Source organism: Lontra canadensis, unplaced genomic scaffold, assembly GCF_010015895.1.
Source record: "Lontra canadensis isolate GAN:19392208 unplaced genomic scaffold, GSC_riverotter_1.0 scaffold6, whole genome shotgun sequence".
In the NCBI taxonomy this organism is placed as follows: Eukaryota; Metazoa; Chordata; class Mammalia; order Carnivora; family Mustelidae; genus Lontra; species Lontra canadensis.
Genome location: NW_022631000.1, coordinates 559,233 through 580,336, shown reverse-complemented (window position 1 = coordinate 580,336; position 21,104 = coordinate 559,233). Strand labels below are relative to the sequence as shown.

At 35.8% G+C, this 21,104-nt stretch overlaps 1 protein-coding gene across 1 annotated transcript in view; it reads left to right on the top strand.

Moving 5' to 3' along the window:
- Nucleotides 1-21,104, top strand: part of DCBLD2 (discoidin, CUB and LCCL domain containing 2) — a 90,832-nt gene that overhangs the window by 39,770 nt on the left and 29,958 nt on the right. The window contains exon 3 of the mRNA XM_032852012.1: nt 9,251-9,388. Coding sequence (XP_032707903.1) covers nt 9,251-9,388 — 138 coding nt within the window. The remainder of the gene's footprint in view (nt 1-9,250; nt 9,389-21,104) is intronic.

Sequence of the window (21,104 nt, the reverse complement as noted above, 5' to 3'; positions counted from 1 at the left end):
GATTTCATTTGATTGCATTCAATCTATGAAGTTGGCAAGAACTTCTTGACAGTATATTGTCTTCCTGTCATTGAGCATGGAACATTTCTCCATTTATTTCGCTCTTGGAATATTGTAGTTTTCCTCACATGGTTCTTGCACGTATTTTATTAGACTTACCCCTATTTCATTTTGGGGGCTGCTAATGTAAATGGTATTGTGTTTATAATTTCAAATTCCAGTTTTTTATTGTCAGTATATAGGGGAGCACTTTTATCCATTAACCTTGTATTCCACAACCTTGTATAATTGCTTAATAGAGGAGTTTTGGTTTTTTTTTTTTTCCAATTCTTTTGGATTTTCTACATAGATAATCCTATCATTTGTGAACAGTTTTATTTCTTCCTATACAATCTGGTACTTTTCCCCCCGCTTGTCTTACTGTGTTAACATATACTTCTAGTATGATGTAAAAGAGAAGTAGTAAGAGGATGCATTCTTGCCTTGTTTCTGATCTTACTGGAAAAGCTTTGAATTTCTTACTATTAAATATGATATCAGCTTAGGTTTTTTTGTAAATATTCTTTATTAAACTAAGAAAGTTCCCCTCTATTCTTAGTTCACTGAGAGTTTATGTCATGAATGGATATTGGATTTTGTTCAATGCTTTTTCTGCATCTATTGATTTGATCACAGTACTTTCCTTTTTTTGCATGTTGATGTGATGGATTACATTATTTTAAAATGTTGAACATATCTTGCATACTTGGGATAAATCACACTTGATCATGGTGTATAGTTCTTTTTAACACATTGTTAGATTTTATGTCTTAATATATTTTTTAAGATTTTTATCTTTAAGTTATCTCTACATGCAGCATGGGGCTCACACTCACAACCCCAAGATTAAGAGTTGCATACTGCTCCTTCCAGCTGAGCCAGCCAGGCACCCCTGATTTTTTAATATTTTGTTACGAATTTTTATGTCTATTCCATGAGGAATAATGACCTGTATTCATTTACGTAGTGTGTTTGATTTTGGTTTTATGGTAGGGCTAGCCTTATAGAATGAGTTAGGAAGTATTCCCCTGCTTCTGTCCTCTTAAAGAGATTGTAGAGAATTGGTATAACTTTTCTTTAAATGTTTGGTAAAAATAATCTGTGAACACATTTGTGCCTGGTTCTTTCTCTTTTGAAAAATTATTAATTGATTCAATTTCTTAAATAGAAATAAAATAAAAACTCAGATTATCTATTTCTTTTTCTTTGAGTTTTGGCAAATTGTGTGTCTCAAGGAACCTGTTCATTTCATCTAGGTTAACAAATTTGTGGACATAGATTTGTACATAGTATTCCTTTATTATCTTTTCATGACCATTGGGTCTATAGTGGTGTCAACACTTGCATTTCTGATATTAGTGATTTGTGTCCTCTTTTTTTCTTAATTAGCCTTATTAGAGGCTTAGTGAATTTTGTTCCAAAGAACCAGCCTTTGGCTTTATTAATTTTCTCTATTGATTTTTTGTTTTCAATTTCACTGGTTTCTGCTCTAATCCTAATATCTTTTCTTCTTCTTACTGTGGATTTAATTTGTTTTTCTAGTTTCCTAAGGGTAATGATTTTTCAAAAGCATTTTTATTTGCCTGGCACTTGGATTCTTTTAGACTAAAATCAGTGTTTCATAGGTCTTATGGTGATTGATTAAAATACTTGATTAACTTTTTTATTTATAATTTTGTGTATATATCCATATACTATTTTTTGAAATTCTTATTTTGTCCATGAGAAATTTCTAGACATATGGGCGGGGTTTGAGAGCCATCAGTAGAACCTATAATTGTTAACAATTAAATGATTTATGTTGACTTAGGAGTACCTTTGAATGGCTAAACTAGGAAAATGGAAGTGAAGAAATACCTAGTATGTTGCCCAGATTGAGATACATTGCCCAGTCTCTGCTCAGCAGGGAGCCTGCTTCCTCCTCTCTCTCTGCCTGCTTCTCTGCCTACTTGTGATCTCTGTCTGTCAAATAAATAAATAAAAATCTTTAAAAAAAAAAAAAAAAAAGATACATTGCCCAGACTGGGATTGAATTTTCTTCATCCTTTCCCAGAGTATTTTGCTAAGTGCTTGCATTACTTGTATAATGGTTAAAACCTTTGATGAAAGGGTAACCAAGTGAGGAGAGAGACATTCATTTTGACTGGGAATAAGATGTGAGGGAAGGTGTTTATCTGGTATATATTGAGCTTACTTAAGCACCTATGAAGTTAGCCCCTGTACTCTTCTTTTCTTTTTCTTTTTTTTTAAATTGAGATTGTTTGTTCTTTAGCACTTACTGCCTTTTGAGTTTCACAGAAAGAAGTTTCTTAAAAAGTTTTATTTCTACCACAGATTGAATTTATTCACATTTCAGAGGACAAGGTAACTCCAAATGACTGAAGAAACAGGAGTAAAGCTGTGTACTTGCTAATAGGAAATATCTTTATTATTCTGTCCATATTGAAGGGTTGGACAAACTTTTTTAAACATTGTTTTATTTTGAGAATATATTTTTGTCAGTTTTTAAAATTTTTTAGAGCACTTCAATCTTATAATTTGGAATTTCCTAGCATTAGTATACATGATAATATTTTTGTAAAGACAACTTTGCATGGCAAGATAATATTCTTTAACTAGGATCTTTTTCATTTGTACCTAAGAGTATCTGAAAAGTCATTATTTGTATTGAGGGCCTTAATCAGCCTTGTAATAAAATCATGCATATACATAGGTCCTTAAGTGACAAGAACAGCTAGTGGTGATGAGCCCAGATGAAACTTGTTCATGTTTACAAGTGTTTACTGACTTATGTAGAGATTCTAGTTGATTAAAACTTCTCTTGCCTTTACTGATTCCCATTTGGCCTTACGATTTAATGTGATGGGCACTGGCTCTGCACACATTTGGCTTTGCTAACAAATTATAGAGTTTCCAATATTTTATATTTAAGGTAAGATGTGGAATAACATCAATTTTATATTACTGTTTTTAATGTTAAGTCATTATTTGAAAATATTTAGTATTCAAAAATAATAAACTGTTTAATATTTATTCTATTTACTGGTCTGTTTTTTAGTTACTTAGTATTGAAAAAAACTCTGAAGATTTAATCATCTCTTCTTTTTATATATGTGATAGTAACCGTTATAAGACTTTTTAAATGTTACTTTGCTTGGCTGTTAAAATTTTTGATATTTTTTTATTAAAGTTAATACTAATTTTTATTTAAATTGCATGCCATATTTAGGACAAGGAAGCCTTTTCTTTTCCACAGGTGTTTTTTGCTTTTTAAAGATTATTTATTTATTTGACAGAGAGAGAGAGACAGGGAGAGAGGGAACACAAGCAAGGGGAGTGGGAGAGGGAGAAGTAGGCTTCCCGCAGAGCAGGGAGCCAGATGCAGAATCATGACCTGAGCTGAAGGCAGACGCTTAGTGACTGAGCCACCCAGAAGCCCCTCCACAGATGTTTTTAAAGAAATAAAGGATGAGTGAAGACATATATTGAGCACCCTATTAACCTAAGACAGTGTGTGTGCTCATGCACATGCCTTGATTTTTGGTATTGATTTACTAAATGCTAAATAAGTTGAGAAGTTGTAGACTGAATCTTCTTGGCTTTCAAATTAAGTGTTTTTTTTTCTTTTTAATTTTATAAATGTAGTATATTCATTGTTATTTTTAGATTAGTTCTTTTGGTTGTTACTTTTTTGTTTGCAACCTTTTCCTAAAAGTTCTATATAATGACAGAAGAGCCATACTGCCACTTAAAAACCAGTTAAGCTGGGGCTCCGCGGTGGCTCTGGCAGTTAAGTGGCCAACTCTTGGTTTCTCCTCAGGTCATGATCTCAGAGTGGGGCTCTGGCTCAGCAGGGAGTCGGCTTGAGATTCTGTCTCTCCCTCCCCCACTTCCCCTCTTCCCTCTCAAGTGTGTGTGTGTATGAGCTCTCCCCTCCTCTATAAATAAATAATCTTCAAAAAAAAGTTATGCTAAGATTATAAATATAGTTCACTATAAGACATAATAGCATGCTTTCTGTAGTTTTCTGTGCCTCAAGGAAGAAAATTTGTTTGAGGGGCTTTTCTTTGTCAGTTTATGTCAGGCAAATCTGACTGGAGGACAGAAAAATTGAACTTATCTTTCCAAGTTGAGGGAAAAATATAATCTAAAATACAATGATACAGGGGTGCCTGGGTGGCTCAGTTGTTAAATGACTGCCTTTGGCTCAAGTCATGATCCCAGGGTTCTGGGATCGAGCCCTGCATCGGGCCGCCTGCTTGGCAGAAAGCCTGCTTCTCCCTTTCCCACTCCCCCTGTTTATGTTCCCTCTCCTGCTGTGTCTCTCTCTGTCAAATAAATAAATAAAATCTTTTAAAAAAAAAAGTAAAACACAGTGATACATAGAATGAAATATGGTATCTACATCTCGTATGTTATTCTATTCATATGTGGGCCTGAAATTATTCTCAGAACAAACTAGTTACTTTGCTCATCCTAAAAGTTTTTATAGAATTATTACATACATAAGCTAATTTTCTTAATTCAGAAATTATAAAGCTTTGGAGAATTATGTCATGAAAGAAAAGTTCAGTGTATAAATCTATAGACAGTGTTAGAAGTTTTAGAATTTGGGGGTTTTAACTGACAACTGTCCGTATGGCCTTAGGGTTAAATCATTTCCATTTTCTAGAAAAAAAAAAAAAAGAATTACCTAGTTTTAGATCTAATACATAAAACATACAAAATTAGAAAATGTATTTAAAACAATTATAGTACTTTTTCATTGGCAGGAGAAAAAACAGTTGTAAAGAGTAACTCATTTTTGGGATGCCTGGGCGACTCAATAAGTTGGGCATCTGACTTTGGCTCAGGTCATGATCTCAGGGTCCTGGGATCGATAGAACCCTACTGCATTGGCCTGTATCCTTGGTAGGGAGTCTGTTCTTCCCTTTCCTTCTGCTCTTCCCCTCGCTTATTCTCTTTCTCTCTCTCTCAAATACAATCTTTAAAAAAGAAAGAAAAATTCATTTTTAAGTACAGCTGAATGTCACAATTCTGCTTATGTGATCTCTTGGAAACATTGATTCAATAAAAAACAGTTTTAGAGTGAAATGGAAAGAGTAGGCTTTTAGCAATTATCTTAAAATTAAGGTAGCATAGGTTTAAATAATTCAATTTAGGGCAAAAGTAGTATTCCAAGATGATGGTTTATACAAAAAGACAAGCTGAAGCATTTACTAATTTAGTTAAGGAATGAGACTATTGCTGGATGATGAGGGAAAGAACACAAGGGTGTTGTTGCTGTGGGTGGAAAGGAGACAGCAGCTAGACCACTGCAGACACTAGAGGTTGCCAAGTGCTACCCCATATCATTTACAGAGGAGATCATGCTGTTATTAAACACTTCTTTTTGCAGCCCTAAGTGTCAATTCCATTACTGGGAAGTAGTATGTAGAAGAAGAAAGCATGGGACAAAATGGAGGACCCAGATTCTATTCTGATTTCACCTCTAACAAGTAGTGTTATTTTGGACAATCCACCAATGTTTGATTTTCAGATTTTTCAGCTGTCAGCAGCTTGGAATAGAAAGCTGAAGGCCATTTTCTACTCTGACTCTGTGTTTTGTTTTGTTCTGTTTTCATGAAACCCTTGATCATCTCTGATAATACACATTGTTTCAATGTTTGTATTTCTTTTGAAAAACTTATTATTGAGCTATTATTTCATACCATAAAATTCACCTATTTTTAAATGCATAGTTTGATGAGTTTCAGTAAATTTATATAGCTGTGCAACATCACATTTTAAAATGTGAGTTCACATTTTAGTGAACTCTCTGTCACACCAGAAAGTTCCCTTGGCCCATGTGTGGTCAGTTCCCACTTTACCTCCAGTCCCAGGTAGCCACTGATCTATTATTTCTAAATTTTTTTGTCTTTTCTAGAAAGATCATAAATAGTTTCTTCTATTTAGCATAACATTTTTGAGGTTCATCCATGTATCATTAGTTCATTTCTGTCTCTTGGTGAGTAGTAGTTCTTTGTATGAATATATGCCACATTTTTTTTTTTCTGTTAGTTGATAAACAAATTGTTTTTGTTTGAGGCAAATATGAGTAATGGTACTATGACCATTTGAATAACCCTCTGTGGACATGTGGTTTCTTTCCTCTTGGATAAATAACAGAAATGGAATTGCTAGATTGTGTGAGATAATATATACAAATTTTAACTTTTTAAGAAACTGCCAAATTAGGATGCCTGGGTGGCTCCGTGGGTTAAGGCTTTGCCTTTGGCTCAGGTCATGATCTCAGGGTCCTGGGATCCAGTCCTGCATTGGGCTTTCTGCTTAGCAGGGAGCCTGCTTCCTCATCTCTCTCTGCCTGCCTCTCTGCCTACTTGTGATTTCTCTCTCTGTGTCAAATAAATAAACAAAATCTTAAAAAAAAAAAAAAAAAAGAAAAAGAAACTACCAAATTTCCTCCCAGAAATGGCTATGCCATTTTACAGTTCCTACCATCAGTGTTTGAAGATATCATTTTCTCCACATCCTCACCAATATTTGGTATTAACAGTCTTTTTGATTATAGCCATTTTAGTGAGAGTGTCATGAGATCTCATAGTTTTAATATTAATTTCCCTAATGGCTAACGCTCTTGAGCATCTTCTCATGTATCCATTTGCCATTTGGTAGGTCTTCTTTATAGACGTGGCTGTTTGGGACACCTGGGTGGCTCAGTTGGTTAAGCATCTACATTCAGTTCAGGCCATGATCCCAGTGTCCTGGCAACGGAGCCCTCTGTTGGTCTTCTACTCAGTGGGGAATTTGCTTCTCCCTCTCCCTCTGCCCCTGCTTATGCTCTCCTTCTCTCTCTTTCAAAGTAAATAAATAAAATCTTACAGATGTGGCTATTTAAATCTTTTGCCCATTTTATAAGATGAAATTGTTTGAGTTGTAAGAATTCTTCACACATTTTGGATATGGGTTCTTTATCAGATTAATGTTGTGTGAATATTTTGTCCCAGTCAGTGTTGTGTCTTTTCATTTTCTTACTGGTGTCTTTTGAAGAGGGAACATTTTAAATTTTGATTAAGTGCAGATTATTCATTTTTTTCTTTAATGGACTTGCTTTTTGGTGTTGGATCTAAGAACTCTTTGCCTAGCCCAAATTCACAAAGATTTCTCCTGTGTTTTCTTGTAAGAGTTCTATAAGTTCAGCTCTTATAATTAAGTCTGTGATCCATTTTGACTTGAAGTAAAGTTCTAAGTTCATTTGTTTTTGCATATTTATATCCACCTGGTTTAGTATACGTGTTGAAAGAGTTATCCTTTCTCCATCGAATTACCTTCATGCCTTTGTCAGAAATCAGTTGATCACATATGTGGGTTTATTTCTGAACTCTTGTTCTACTTTACTGAAATATGTGGAGATACAGGTGTAGACATAAACATAAATAAAGATTTAGATACAGATCTAGATTTGCTGTTACACTGTACACTGTCTTGATTACTGTGGTTTTATAATAAGTTTAAAGTCAGGTTATAGTAGTCTTTCAACTATCTTTTTCACTACACAGTTCTGGCTGTTCTCTGTCCTTTGCATTTCCATATACATTTTAGCCTCAACTTGTTAATTTCTAAAAAGGAAAAAAAAACTAGGATTTTGGTAGGGATTACATTGAATCAATAGATCAATGTAGGGAGAACTGACATCTTAACAGTATTGAGTCTTTCACTTCATGAAGTTGGTCTGTTTCCCATTTTATTTAGTTTTCCTTTAGTTTTTCTCAGCAGTGTTTTCTATTTTGTGGTGTATTGGTTTTGATTTTTTTTTTTTTTTAAGTTCCATGAGCCTGGGGGTTGGGGCAGAGAGAAACAATCTAAATCAGGCTCCATCACGTAGCAGAGCCCAACTGGGGGCTTGATGCCACAGCCCTGAGATGACCTTGAGGTGAAATCACAAGTCAGATGCTTAACTGACTGAGCCACCCCAGCATCCCTTGAATTTCTTCTTTAAAAATTTATCCCAAATATTCTAATATTTTTGATGCTGTTAGAAGTTTTAAAAATTTCATTTCAGAGTATTTGTGACAAGTATGTGGAAATATAATTGATTTTTTTATATCGATCCTGTGACATTGTTAAACTCCCGTACCAGTTCTATTGGGCTTTTCTTGATTGCTTAGGATATTTTATTCACAAAATCATACATCGTCCTTGAAAATGGTGTTTGTGGAAGTACACATTATTCTTATTCTAGAATGATGTTGCCACAACCAAAAACATTTTTGGAATGTTATTCTTTATTCAGAATTTGTTAGGTTACCAGGCACTTAAGAAAATGCATTTTTGGGGTGCCTGGGTGGCTCAGTGGGTTAAAGCCTTGGCCTTCAGCTCAGATCATGATCCCAGGGTCCTGGGATCGAGCCCCACATTGGGCTCTCTGCTCTGCGGGGAGCCTGCTTCCTCTTCTCTCTCTGCCTGCCTCTCTGCCTACTTGTGATCTCTGTCAAATAATTAAATAAAATATTTTTTAAAAAATGCATTTTTGTTAGTTATTGGTGGAAATCTTGCTCTAATTTTATTCTTTTTCCCTTTTATTAATCTGTATTGAGGATATGCTTTTTATATGTCAAACATTAAAGGAAAAAAGTTGGCAGTTGGATATATATATACCTAAAGTTCAAGAAAAAAGCTCTGGGTAGAGATGTATGTGAATTGTCAGAGCATAGTTAAAGTTGTAGGACTGGGCATGATTACCTAAAGGGATTGACTTAAAGTTCAGTCATCCCTGGAAGAAGAATTGAGGGGAGTCTGAAAAAGGTTTAAGAGGTATCTTAAGGAATCCAGGGGCACCTTGTGGGGAGTATGTTAGAAAATTACTGATTACCTATACATTTGCTTATGAGCCACCTGCATGCATGAAATGCTTTAAGATTTTTTTTTTAATTCCTCACTATTCTAAGAGTGTACAAGAAATGTCTTTCACAAGAAATTGAACCTTGTAAGATCACTGATGCTTATACCATTTTTTCCCTTTGAATTATTTACAGTTATTGCTTGGCTGTTTTTTCTTCAGAGTAATGTGATTTTTAATCATTAAACATTCTAGTCATCATTTTCTGTTTAATGTCCAGTTTGGTATATTTTTCTGATGCTCTTACCTACATTGTAAATATTACTGACTTCATGAGAGTTATACCAAATATATTTTTTTCTTCATTCCTAGGCAAATACTGTGGTCTGGGGTTGCAGATGAACCATTCAATTGAATCGAAAAGCAATGAAATTACAGTGCTGTTCATGAGTGGGATCCATGTTTCTGGACGAGGATTTTTGGCCTCATACTCCATTATAGAGAAACAAGGTAATTTTCAACTTTATATCACAACTTCCACATTTTCCAATTTGTAAAAATAAAAATGAAGTGTTTCTTCTAGTACTTGTTATTCGAGATTAGAATAGAGTAGGAAGACTAAACAGTTAATAACACATATATAAATTTTATGAATAAAATTAGTTCAGTTTCAGAATTCTAAAAATTGGAAGTATATTAAATTTTTATAAATTTCATATACTAATAATTATATAAGTCTCATACACTTCCCTTTTCACAGTAGAGGAAATACTGATTTTTCACTTTTATAGGATCGGAACACAAATGACAATAATGTTTTAAAAATCTGTCAGTTATTGAAATGTGTCATGTAAATATAAAGTTTCATTATCCACAGCTTACCATTTCATAGTACTGTGTTAAAGACCACATTACCGTTCTTCTCAAAAGAATAGATTCTGACTCCACCAGGAGTATGCTTTGGAATGCTGTCTGAGATGCTACGAAATAAACCTGAGATACTGTCTAGATTGTTACTGTTGATAGTGCCAAGGAGGGAAATTAAAAGCAAAGACTATTGAGTGGAACAGAATGCAAAATTTACTTGAATTTCTAAAATAAAATGTGAGACTTGAATAAAATCTCTCATGAATTTTGGCTACTGTGGCATGGATTTGTTTCCTCTGCTATTGAGAGCACTGTGGTAGGAAAGTTTTAGGAAGTGCTCCTAATGCAAGGATATGTCAGACAAAGCAATCATTTAAATCAGAAAATAGATGATTATTTTGATATTGAGCAATGATTTAACTAAGCTGACAACTTAAAATTTTTAAAAAGCTGTTACTTTATGTTATATAAATGAGAAAATTGAGAACCTTCTACATGTGAGAATGCTGTGCACTGAGAATGACTGAGGGCAGTGTAAGCTGTTCCTTTTCAGCTCTGGGGGTTCGAGATAAACATGATAGGTATCATTAGCAGTTTATTTAGAATGTGATAAAGGAGCAGCTGTTCTGTGGGAAGAAAGGTTTACTTTTTCCTGATTTCTGAGCTATGGAACAAAGTGGGAAAGCTAATAAAATTTCTCTGAGAGAATGAGAAAGAAGACTTATTTGGATGGAATAATGGAAAGGAAGAAACTGGAAACATCACACTAAATGAAAATGTTTCCCGCAGAACCAGGGCAAGTAAGGCAGCAAGGTGTTATAGGAGGAACACCCCTGCCTCTGTCACATGCTCTCCAGGTGATTGCTGGCCAGTCATCTCACTTCTGTAACCTCTGTGGATTGGTTCCAAGGACTAACTCTAATATGTGTGTAGTGTCTGTAAGCACATGACACAGTAGGCATGAAACAAATGTTAGTTTCCTCCTTTCACCACCATACACCACAAACACATATTCATTCCCCACTATCAGGAAAGTAAGATAGAAAACACTGAGTGAGATGATGGTAGCTTCCCATCCTTTCAGGTTTATTTCTTGGAAGTCTTGAGTTGATAGGTGAGAGGATAGAAAATATACAATTCATTTGCTTCTAAAGCTCCTTGAGTTGCCTCCTCTTGCTATCAGTTTAAATTGTTAATTTTTTTCTTCATATTTTCCCCTTTCTCTCTTCATTAAGTATTGAGTTGAAGGTTTCTTTTTTTAAGATTTATTTATTTTAGAGAGTGTGCACATGCACACATATGCTCACACAAGTACAGGGAAGGACAGAGGGAGAGTGAGAGAATCCTTAGGCAGACTCCCTGCTTGGTTAGGATCCAACATGGAGCTGGATCCCAGAACCCCGAGACCACGACCTGAGCCAAAATCAAGAGTTGGCTGCTTAACCAGCTGAGCCACCCAGGTGCCCCTTGCTAACATTCTTGAAAATAAATATCCCTTCATTTAAAAAAAATTTTTTTTATATTGTGTATTTAAATTATGGAGCTTTTTTGTTCCACAGAAAACTGAACGTCCTATATTAAAGTTTAAGATTTGACAGTGATCTCAGGTAACAGAATCAGTATGGTGTAGACTTAGATATGTCTGCCAGATTTCAAGTGGTTATGTCACTATTTTACATGAATCTTAGATACCAAATTTCTTTGAAATATCTACCATAATCTGGAACTTTTTTAAAGATTTTATTTATTTATTTGACAGAGATCACAAGTAGGCAGAGAGGCAGGCAGAGAGAGAAGAGGAAGCAGGCTCCCCACAGAGCAGAGAGCCCGATGTGGGGCTCGATTCCAGGACCGTGGGATCATGACCTAAGCCTAAGGCAGAGGCTTTAACCCACTGAGATACCCGGGCACCCAATCTGGAACTTTTTTATAGTAAAGGCATAATCATGGGAATTCCTCATTTCACACCTCTTTCCTGAGTTTTTACTTAGGTTTCTGTGTATACTTGCTTCCTCTAGAAAGTATTTGTTTTATTTGAAGTTATAAGTGAATTGGCTGGGTGCCTGGGTAGCTCAGTGGGTTAAGCCTCTGCTTTTGGCTCAGGTCATGATCTCAGGGTCTTTGGATCAAGCCTGGCATCAGGCTCTCTGCTCAGTGGGGAGCCTGTTTTCGTGGGGAGCCTGTTTTCCCCTTCTCTCTCTGCCTACTTGTGATCTCTGTCTGTCAAATAAATAAATAAAATCTTAAAAAAAAAAAAAAGTCAATTGGCTAAATCCAAGGGAACCCTGGGTGAATTTCTTACCATTTCTTCTTGGGTGGCCTTTCAGACACAATTTCTTTTAATGACTCATTCATTTGAATGCTGATTGGCTTTGGTTTGAGAGCCTGTTTGTTTCCATCCAGAAAACTTTGCTGCCACACTGAATTCTATGAATACTTTCAAGGAACATCACTACGTGTCCCCAGCTTAGCAACCTAGTTAGAAATTTAGAGTATTTGGGAATGAAAAGATTGTGAAAAAATTTGCTACAACAGCTTCTTTGTTAAACTCTCACAAACACTTGCTAATGTTATGCTATGTATTGTTGATAGAGTCATGATTTTGTGTGATGTAGATTAATTTTCATGCCTTTATGCAAGAACACATGGCAAAATTATATTTCCTTCAGTGCTGTATTTCCTGCAATATGCCTAGCACTGGGAAAACAGCAGTATAAATAAAAGACAGTTATTCCTTCATGGAGCTTACAGTACAGGGTTGGGAAAAAGCATTAAACATATAGTAGAAGCTCAGTTCCAGTTATGGCAAGGAGTATGATGAAGGCAAAGTTCCAACAATAGGCCAGAAGGGTAGGAGGAGTGGGAGATCATAAAGAGCCTAACTTTTACAGGAAGTCACTTTTAAGCAGGGACCCAAGGATTAATTGGGAGGTTCTAGATGGACAAGAAGGAAAAGGAAACTATTCTAGGGAAGAGAATAACAGATGCAAAGACCCTGTGGTGGGAAGGAGCTTTGGAGGAGCAAGAAAGGAAGCTGGCACAGCTAAGGTGGGATTGACTGTTTGGTGAGTAGTTCATGTTATTCAGGGCCTTGTAGAAAATGGCAGGGTTGGAGCTTATTCCTAAGAATTATGGAAGCTGTTAGAGCTGAGTATGATATGATTGGACTTGTTTTTGTTTATTCTTACGATCTTCTCTGCTCTGTGAAAAGTGGGTTGAAGACAGGAATAAATAGTAGGGAGTCCAGTGAAGAGGCTATTGGAGGACTCTGGGTCAGAAATGATTGAATTAAGAGGTATTATTATAAATGTAACTCTAGAATTAAGCCAGATTCTAATCCTTTCTAAAGACTTGAGAAACAGACCTGTCTGCTACAAGAAAACATTTCAAAATACTAAGATTCTTCCTACATGATTTTCAGTTGTAGTAGGAGGCTTTGGACACAAAGCCGCCCTCTTATATGAATCGGAACTCCTTGAATACCCAGGTTGTGTTTAGGGCACTTTACTTGGTGTCCTCTTCACTTTTGTGTCCACTTTTCATAACTTTCATGGTTTTATTCCTCTCAGTTAGTTTTAATGATCTTTGAGCAGTACTATCCAGTCTTTTCCATTACCAGTTACCTCTTAATTTTTACCTGTAAATCTCAGTTTTGAAAGATTATATCTGCCAGTGAAAGGAACTTTTTCTGTTTGCCCATTGGGTAGCAAGGAAATACAAAACAACTATTATTAACACGTGCAGTAATTATTAGAGGATTGGTATTTTTTATTCCGGGTTGGTATAATTATATCAAATTCCAGCTAGACTTTCTGAAATTGAAATTTTTTTTAAGATTTATTTATTTTTTAATTTTTTAAATTTAAATTCAATTAACATACACTATATTATTAGTTTCAGAGGTAGAGGTCAGTGATTCATCAGTCTTCTATAATACCCAGTGCTCATTACATCACATGCCCTCCTTAATTTCCATTACCCAGTATCCCCATCCCTTTTCCCCCTCCCCTCAGTTTATTTTCTATGATTAAGAGTCTCTTACGGTTTGTCTCCCTTTCTGATTTCATTTGGTTTTATTTTTCCCTCCCTTCCCCTGTGGTCCTCTGTTTTGTTTCTTAGATTCCACATGTGAGTCAGATCATATAGATTGTCAGATCATCTGATTGACTTATTTTGCTTAGCATAATACCCTCTAGTTCCATCTACATTGTCACAGATGGCAAGATTTCTTTTTTTGATGGCTAAGTAGTATTCCATTTTACATATATACCACATCTTCTTTATCCATTCATCTGTTAATGGACTTTTGGGCACTTTCCATAGTTTGGCTTTTGTGGACATTACTGCTATAAACATTGTGGTGCAGGTGCCTCTTTAGATCACTACACTTGTATCTTTGGAGTGGGTACCTTATAGTGCAGTTGCTGGGTTGTAGGGTAGCTGTATTTTCAACTTTCTGAGGAACTTCCATGCTATTTTCCAGAGTGGTTGCACCAGCTTGCATTTCCACCGAAAGTGTAAGAGGGCTCCCCTTTCTCCGTGTCCTTGCCATCATCTGTCATTTCCTGACTTGTTAATTTTAGCCATTCTGACTGATGTGAGGTGATATCTCATTGTGGTTTTGATTTGCATTTCCGTGATGCCAAGTGACGTTGAGCATTTTATCATGTGTCTGTGATGTTGGTATTTTATCATGTGTCTGTTGACCATCTGTATGTCTTCATTGGAGAAATGTCTTCATATCTTCTGCCCATTCTTGATTAGGTTATTTGTTTTTTGTGTGTTGAGTTTGATAAGTTCTTTATGGATTTTGGATAGTAGCCCTTTATCTGGTAAGACATTTGCAGGTAGATATCTCCCATTCTGTCAGTTGTCTTTTGGTTTTGTCAGCTGTTTCCTTGGCTGTGCAGAACCTTTTTATCTTGATGAAGTCCCAATAGTTCATTTTTGCTTTTGTCTGACAAGAAGTTGCTGTGGCTAAATTCAGAGGTTTCTGCCTTGTCCTCTAGGATTTTGGTGGATTCTTGTCTCATATTTAGGTCTTTCATCTATTTTGAGTTTATTTTTCTGTATGGTGTCAGAAAGTGATCTAGTTTCATTCTGCATGTGGCTGTCCAATTTTCCCAACACCATTTATTGAAGAGACTGTCTTTTTTCCATTGGACATTCTTTCCTGCTTTGTCAAAGATTAGTTGACCATAGACTTGAGAGTCTATTTCTGGGCTCTCTATTCTGTTCCGTTGCTCTATGTGTCTGTTTTTGTGCCAGTACCATACTGTCTTGATGATGACAGCTTTGTAATAGAGCTTAAAGTCTGGAATTGTGATGCCACCAGCTTTGGTTTTCTTTCTCAACATTACTTTGGCTATTTGGGCTCTTTTCCTGTTCCATACAAATTTTAGGATTATTTGTTCCAGCTCTGTGAAAAAAGTTGATGTTTTGATAGGGATTGCATTGAGTGTATAGATTGCTGTAGGTAGCATAGACATTTTAGCAATATTTGTTCTTCCAATCCATGAGCATGGAATGTTTTTCCATTTCTTTGCGTCTTCCTCAATTTTTTTTATGAGTTTTATAGTTTGCTGAGTACAGATCCTTTTCCTCTTTGGTTAGGTTTATTGCTGGATATTTTATGGTTTTTGGTATAATTATAATTATAATTATAAATAGGATCAACTCTTAATTTCTCTTTCTTCTGTCTCATTGTTAGTGTACAGAAATGCAACTGATTTCTGTGCATTGATTTTATATCATGCCACTTCACTGAATTCCTATTTGAGTGCCAGTAATTTGGGGGTGGCAGCTTTTGGATATCCACATAGAGTATCATGTAATATGCAAAGAGTGGGATTTTGACTTCTTTGCCAATTTGGATGCCTTTTATTTCTTTTTGTTGTCTGATTGCTGAGGCTAGGATTTCTAGTACATTGTTGAACAGTGGTGGTGATAGTGGACATCATTGCCGTGTTCCTGACCTTAGGGGGAAAGCTCTCAGTTTTTTCCCATTGATAATGATATTCACTGTGGGCTTTTCATATATGGCTTTTGTAATATTGAGGTGTGTTCCCTCTATCCCTATACTGTGAAGAGTTTTAATCAAAAAAGGGGTGCCTGGGTGGCTCAGTTGGTTAAGTATCTGCCTTTGGCTCAGATCCCAGGGTCCTGGGACTGAGCCCCACATCAGACTCCCGCTCAGCGGGGAGCCTGCTTCTGCCTCTCCCCCACCCCGCTCATGTTCTCTCTTGCTTGCTCTGCTGTCTTTCTCTCTCTCTCTCTCTCTCTCTCTCTCTCAAATAAATAAATTTTTTAAAAGGGGAGTAGGAGATCTTAGTTTTGTCTGGTCCCAGGAATTCAGCTAGATTGCTGTCAAATCATTTAGAACACTGTAAACCCAACCTCAGATCTAAGAAGGGAATTGCTGCAATCCTACAAATAGAAAAGCGACCACTTTCTGCAAGAATGGCAAGATGGAAAAACTCATCTCAAAAAAGAGAACAAGAGGGACCTGATCAATATGGATATAAGTAAGATGCCAGAACTGGAGTTTAGAAAAATGAATATAAAGATACTAGCTGGGCTTGAAAAAAATCATAGAAGACACTAGAGAATCCCCTTCTGGAGAAATAAAAGAACTGAAATCCAATCAAGTCAAATCAAAAAGGCTATTCATGAGGTACAATAAAAAATGGAGTCTGTAACTGCTAGGATAAATGAGACAGAAAAGAGAATTAATGATATAGAAAACAAAGTGATGGAGAATAAGGAAGCTGAGAAAAAGAAAGATAAACAACTACTGGATCATGAAGGGGAGAATTCAAGAGACAAGTAATACCGTAAAGTGAAACAATATTAGAATATTTGGGAATGCAGAGACGGGGAGACAGAAGGTATATTGGAGCAAATTTTAGCAGAGAACTTCCTAATCTGGGGATGGAAATAGGCATTTAAGTCCAGAAAACACAGAGAAACCCCCCTCAAAATCAGTAAAAATAGGTCAACAACCAACATATAGTAGTGAAGCTTTCAAATCTCAGAGACAGAGAGAAAATACTGAAAGAAGCTTGGAACAAGCTTGGAACAAGGTCCATGACCTATAAGGGTAGAAACATTAGATTGGCAGCAGACCTATCCTTAGAGACCTGGTAGGCCAAAAGGACAAGCATGATATATTTAGGAAGCTAAATGAGAAACGCAGACAGCCAAGAATACTTTATCCATCAAGTCTGTCATTCCAAATAATAGTAGAGATTTAAAAAAACTTCCAGGACAAATGGAAGCTAAAAGAATTTGTGATCAGTAGACCAGCCCTGCAAGAAATATTAAAGGAGATCTTTTAAGCGAGGAGAGAGCCCAGAAGTTAACATAGACCAGAAAGGAGCAAGGACAGTGTATAGAAACAGAGGCTTTACAGGTAATATGGTGGCACTAAGTTCATGTCTTTCAGTAGTTATTCTGAATGTAAATGGGCTAAATGCCCCAATCAAAAGACACAGGATATCAAATTGGATAAAAAAGCAAGACCTGTTGATAAGCTGTCTGCAAGAGACTCATTTTAGACCCAAAGACACCTCCAGATTGAAAATGATGGGGTGGAAAACCATTTATCATGCTAATGAACATCAAAAGAAAGCTGGGGAAGCAATGCATATATCAGACAAATTAGATTTTAAACCAAAAGAGATAAGCAAGTACACTATATGGTAGTTAAACAGTCTATCCACAAGAAGATTTAACAATTATAAATATGTATATCCCTAACCAGGGAGCAGCCTATTGGATAAACCAGTTAATAATAAAATAAAAGAAACATATTGATATTAATAGTAGGGGACTTTAACACCCCACTTATGCAATAGACAGATCTTTGAAGCAGATCACAACAAGGAAACAAGGGCTTTGAATGACACACTGGACCAGATGGACTTCAAAATATTCAGAACATTCCATCCTAAAGCAACAGAATACACACTCTTCTGAAGTGCACATGGGACATTCTCCAGAATAGGTCACAAACTGGGTCACAAGTCAGGGGTCAAAAGGTACCAAAAGATTGGGATCACTCCCTGCATATTTTCAGACCACAGTGCTTCGAAATTTGAACTTAATCACAAGAGGAAATTTGGCAAGATCTCAAATATATGGAGGTTAAAAGTATCCTATTAAGAATGAATGGGTCAACCAGGAAGTTAAAGAAGAATGAAAAAACCTATGGAAACAAATGAAAATGAAAACACAACTGTTCAAACCCTTTGAGATGCACCAAAGATGGTCCTAAGAGGGAACAATGTGTAGCAATACAAGCCTTTCTCAAGAAACAAGAAACCTAACATTACTCCTAAAGGAGCTGGAGAAGGAACAGCAAATAAAGCCTAAGCTTAGCTTGAGAAGAGAATTAATAAAGATTAGAGCAGAAATCAACGATACAGAAACCAAGAGAATAGTAGAACAAATCAATGAAACTAGAAGCTTGTTCTTTGAAAGAAATAATACGATCAATAAGCTGCTAGCCAGTTTTATCAAAAACAAAGGGAAAGGGCCCAAATGAATAAAATCATGAATGAAAGAGGAGAGAGCACAACCAATACTGAGGAAATACAAACCATTATTAGAACATATTATGGGCGACTATATGCCAACAAATTAGGCTAGCTGGAGGGAATGGATGCATTCCTAAAAACGTATCAACTACCAAAACTGAAACAGGAAGAATTAGGAAAACTTAACAGATCTGTAACCAGCAAGGAAATTGAGGCAGTAATCAGCAACCTCCCAATAAACAAGAGTCCAGGGCCAGGGGGCTTCCCAGAGTTATTCTTCTCAAACATTTGAAGAATTGATATCTATTCTTCTCAAGCTGTTTAAAAAAAATAGAAAGAAAAACTTCCAAACTCTTTATATGAGGCCAGTATTACCTTGATCCTAAAACCAAAGATCCCACCAAAAAGGAGAATAACAGACCAATATCACTGATGAACATGGATGCAAAATTCTCACCAAGATACTAGCTAATAGGATCCAACAGTACATTTAAAAAATTACCATGACTAAGTGGGATTTATTCCTAGGCCATAAGACACGTTCAACATCTGCAAATCGATCAGTGTGATAGACTACATAAAAGAAAGAACAGGAACCATATGATCCTTTCAATAGATGCAGAAAAAGCATTTGACAAGAAAGCATCCTTTCTTGAAATTGAAACTTTTATTTGAAAATTGAAAAAATATGTAGACCCTAGAGATGTCCTAGACCTCATATTAGCAACCATTTGTGAGAAGGTCTATTGAGAGAAATTCCCAAGTTACTGCTGGTCTTACTGAGACAAGCAAAACCAGTTATTCAGAGGTCCAGAGTCAGTAAGTCAGATCTTTTTATCTAGTTAGTAATAAAGGAGACTGACATTTTCATTCTAAAATGTAAAATTAAAAACATTTACCACTGGATTTGAAAAATAAATTTTATAGGTGAGTGATCCAAATACTTGGTTTTGAATCTGTTTAACATTAGCCAGTTTCTAGGGAAAACACATTTGTAGGATGACTCTGGGCAATAATGTTTAAGTTATTTTAGTTATAGAACAATGAGCTCAGAAGACATATCTATATTTGCATTGAAAGTTTCAAGTCCTTTAAGGTAGCCTCTGTTATGTACCATAAATTGATGGGAGTAGATGTATGTGTCTTAGTTACACATGCAGCTAAGAAGTGATAGTACTTCTTTCGTAGAACATGACATCATCCGTAAAAAGTAATGTTAAACCTCTTTATTTCAGATTTTACCAGTCCATAATTTTGTAGTGGTCATACTTTTGTAGGTTTGTGCTTTTTTAGTAGGAAAAAATAGTAAATAGTTTAAAATTTCATGTGAAATAAAATGAGCCAAGGTATATACTATTGAACTTTCTAACTGGAATTTACCAACACTTTCTTCATTGCCTCCTGACCCCTTAGAATCTGAGGGCCATCTGCTTATGCCTTACAAACAGCTGAGCCTGGGAAATATTCCCATTTGACAGGATTATTGTTATATATTAGGTTTATTATTATTATTATTATGTTCAGTTAGACAGCATATAGTACATCATAAGTTTTTGATGTAGAAAGGAAACAGCAAAACTAAGGCAACCCATGGAAGGGAGAAGATATTTGCATATGACATTACAGATAAAGGGCTGGTATCCAAGATCTGTAAAGAACTTATCAAACTCAACACCCCAAAAAAACTAATAATCCAGTCAAGAAATGGGCAGAAGACATGTACAGACATTTTTCCAAAGAAGACATACAAATGGCCAAGAGACACATAAAAAATGTTCAGCATCACTAGCCATCAGGGAAATACAAATCAAAGCCACAATGAGATACCACCTCACACCAGTCAGAGTGGCTAAAATTAACAACTTAGGAAGCATCAGATGTTGGTTACGTTGCAGAGACAGGGAAACCCTCCTGTGCTGTTGGTTGGAATGCAAACTGGTGCAGCCACTCTGGAAAACCATATGGAGGTTCCTCAGGACTTTAAAAATAGAAGTACCCTAAAACCCAGCAGTTGCACTACTGGGTATTTGACCCAAAGATACAGATGTAGTGAAAAAAAGGGGCATCTGCACCACAATGTTCATAGCAGCAATGTCCAAAATTGCTAAACTGTTAGGTTATTTTTAGAATTAATACCAATAGTTTAAAAGTTTTCTGATTGCTACCTTCTTTAACCACATTTTTTTGGCAAATACTTACCATTTTTTCCATCTTAGATTAAATCAACTTGTAAATGAAACAGGGTAGAATATAGAACTACTTTCAAATAGAGTCCAGATTTCTATAACTGGTTGTTTTTGGTTTTATTTTGTTGGGTTTTTTCATGAGATGCTTTTGGTTTTAAAAATAGAGCGTGAGTTATTTAAGATTGCTTGCTCCCTTAATTATACAGTAATTTTATGGGAATCTTTGAATTCTCAGTACATTTAGCTAGGTTTCTATTTTTAGCATTTTTATTGTTCCTTATTTTTGTTGTGGTAGCCGACATTTAAAAACTCTTGAATTCTTAAGATTTTATTAATGAAGTCTCAGTTTATATGCACATTTTTTTGATTTGTTTTTATTTACACACAAATTAATACTATGTGTATGTAATATACATACAGAAAAATGTGTTTTTTGGTGTCAGTTTGTGCTGACCAATTAAGTGTTGACAATTTTTCAGAGAAAGAGCACTTTAAAAGTCTGTTAAGAGAGTGTTAACCCAAAGAGGCTATTCAGTTTATGGGATAGAATTTATTACAGGGACACCTGGGTGGCTCAGTCGGTTAAGCTGCTGCCTTCGGCTCATGTCGTGATCCCCGGGTCCTGGGATGGAGTCC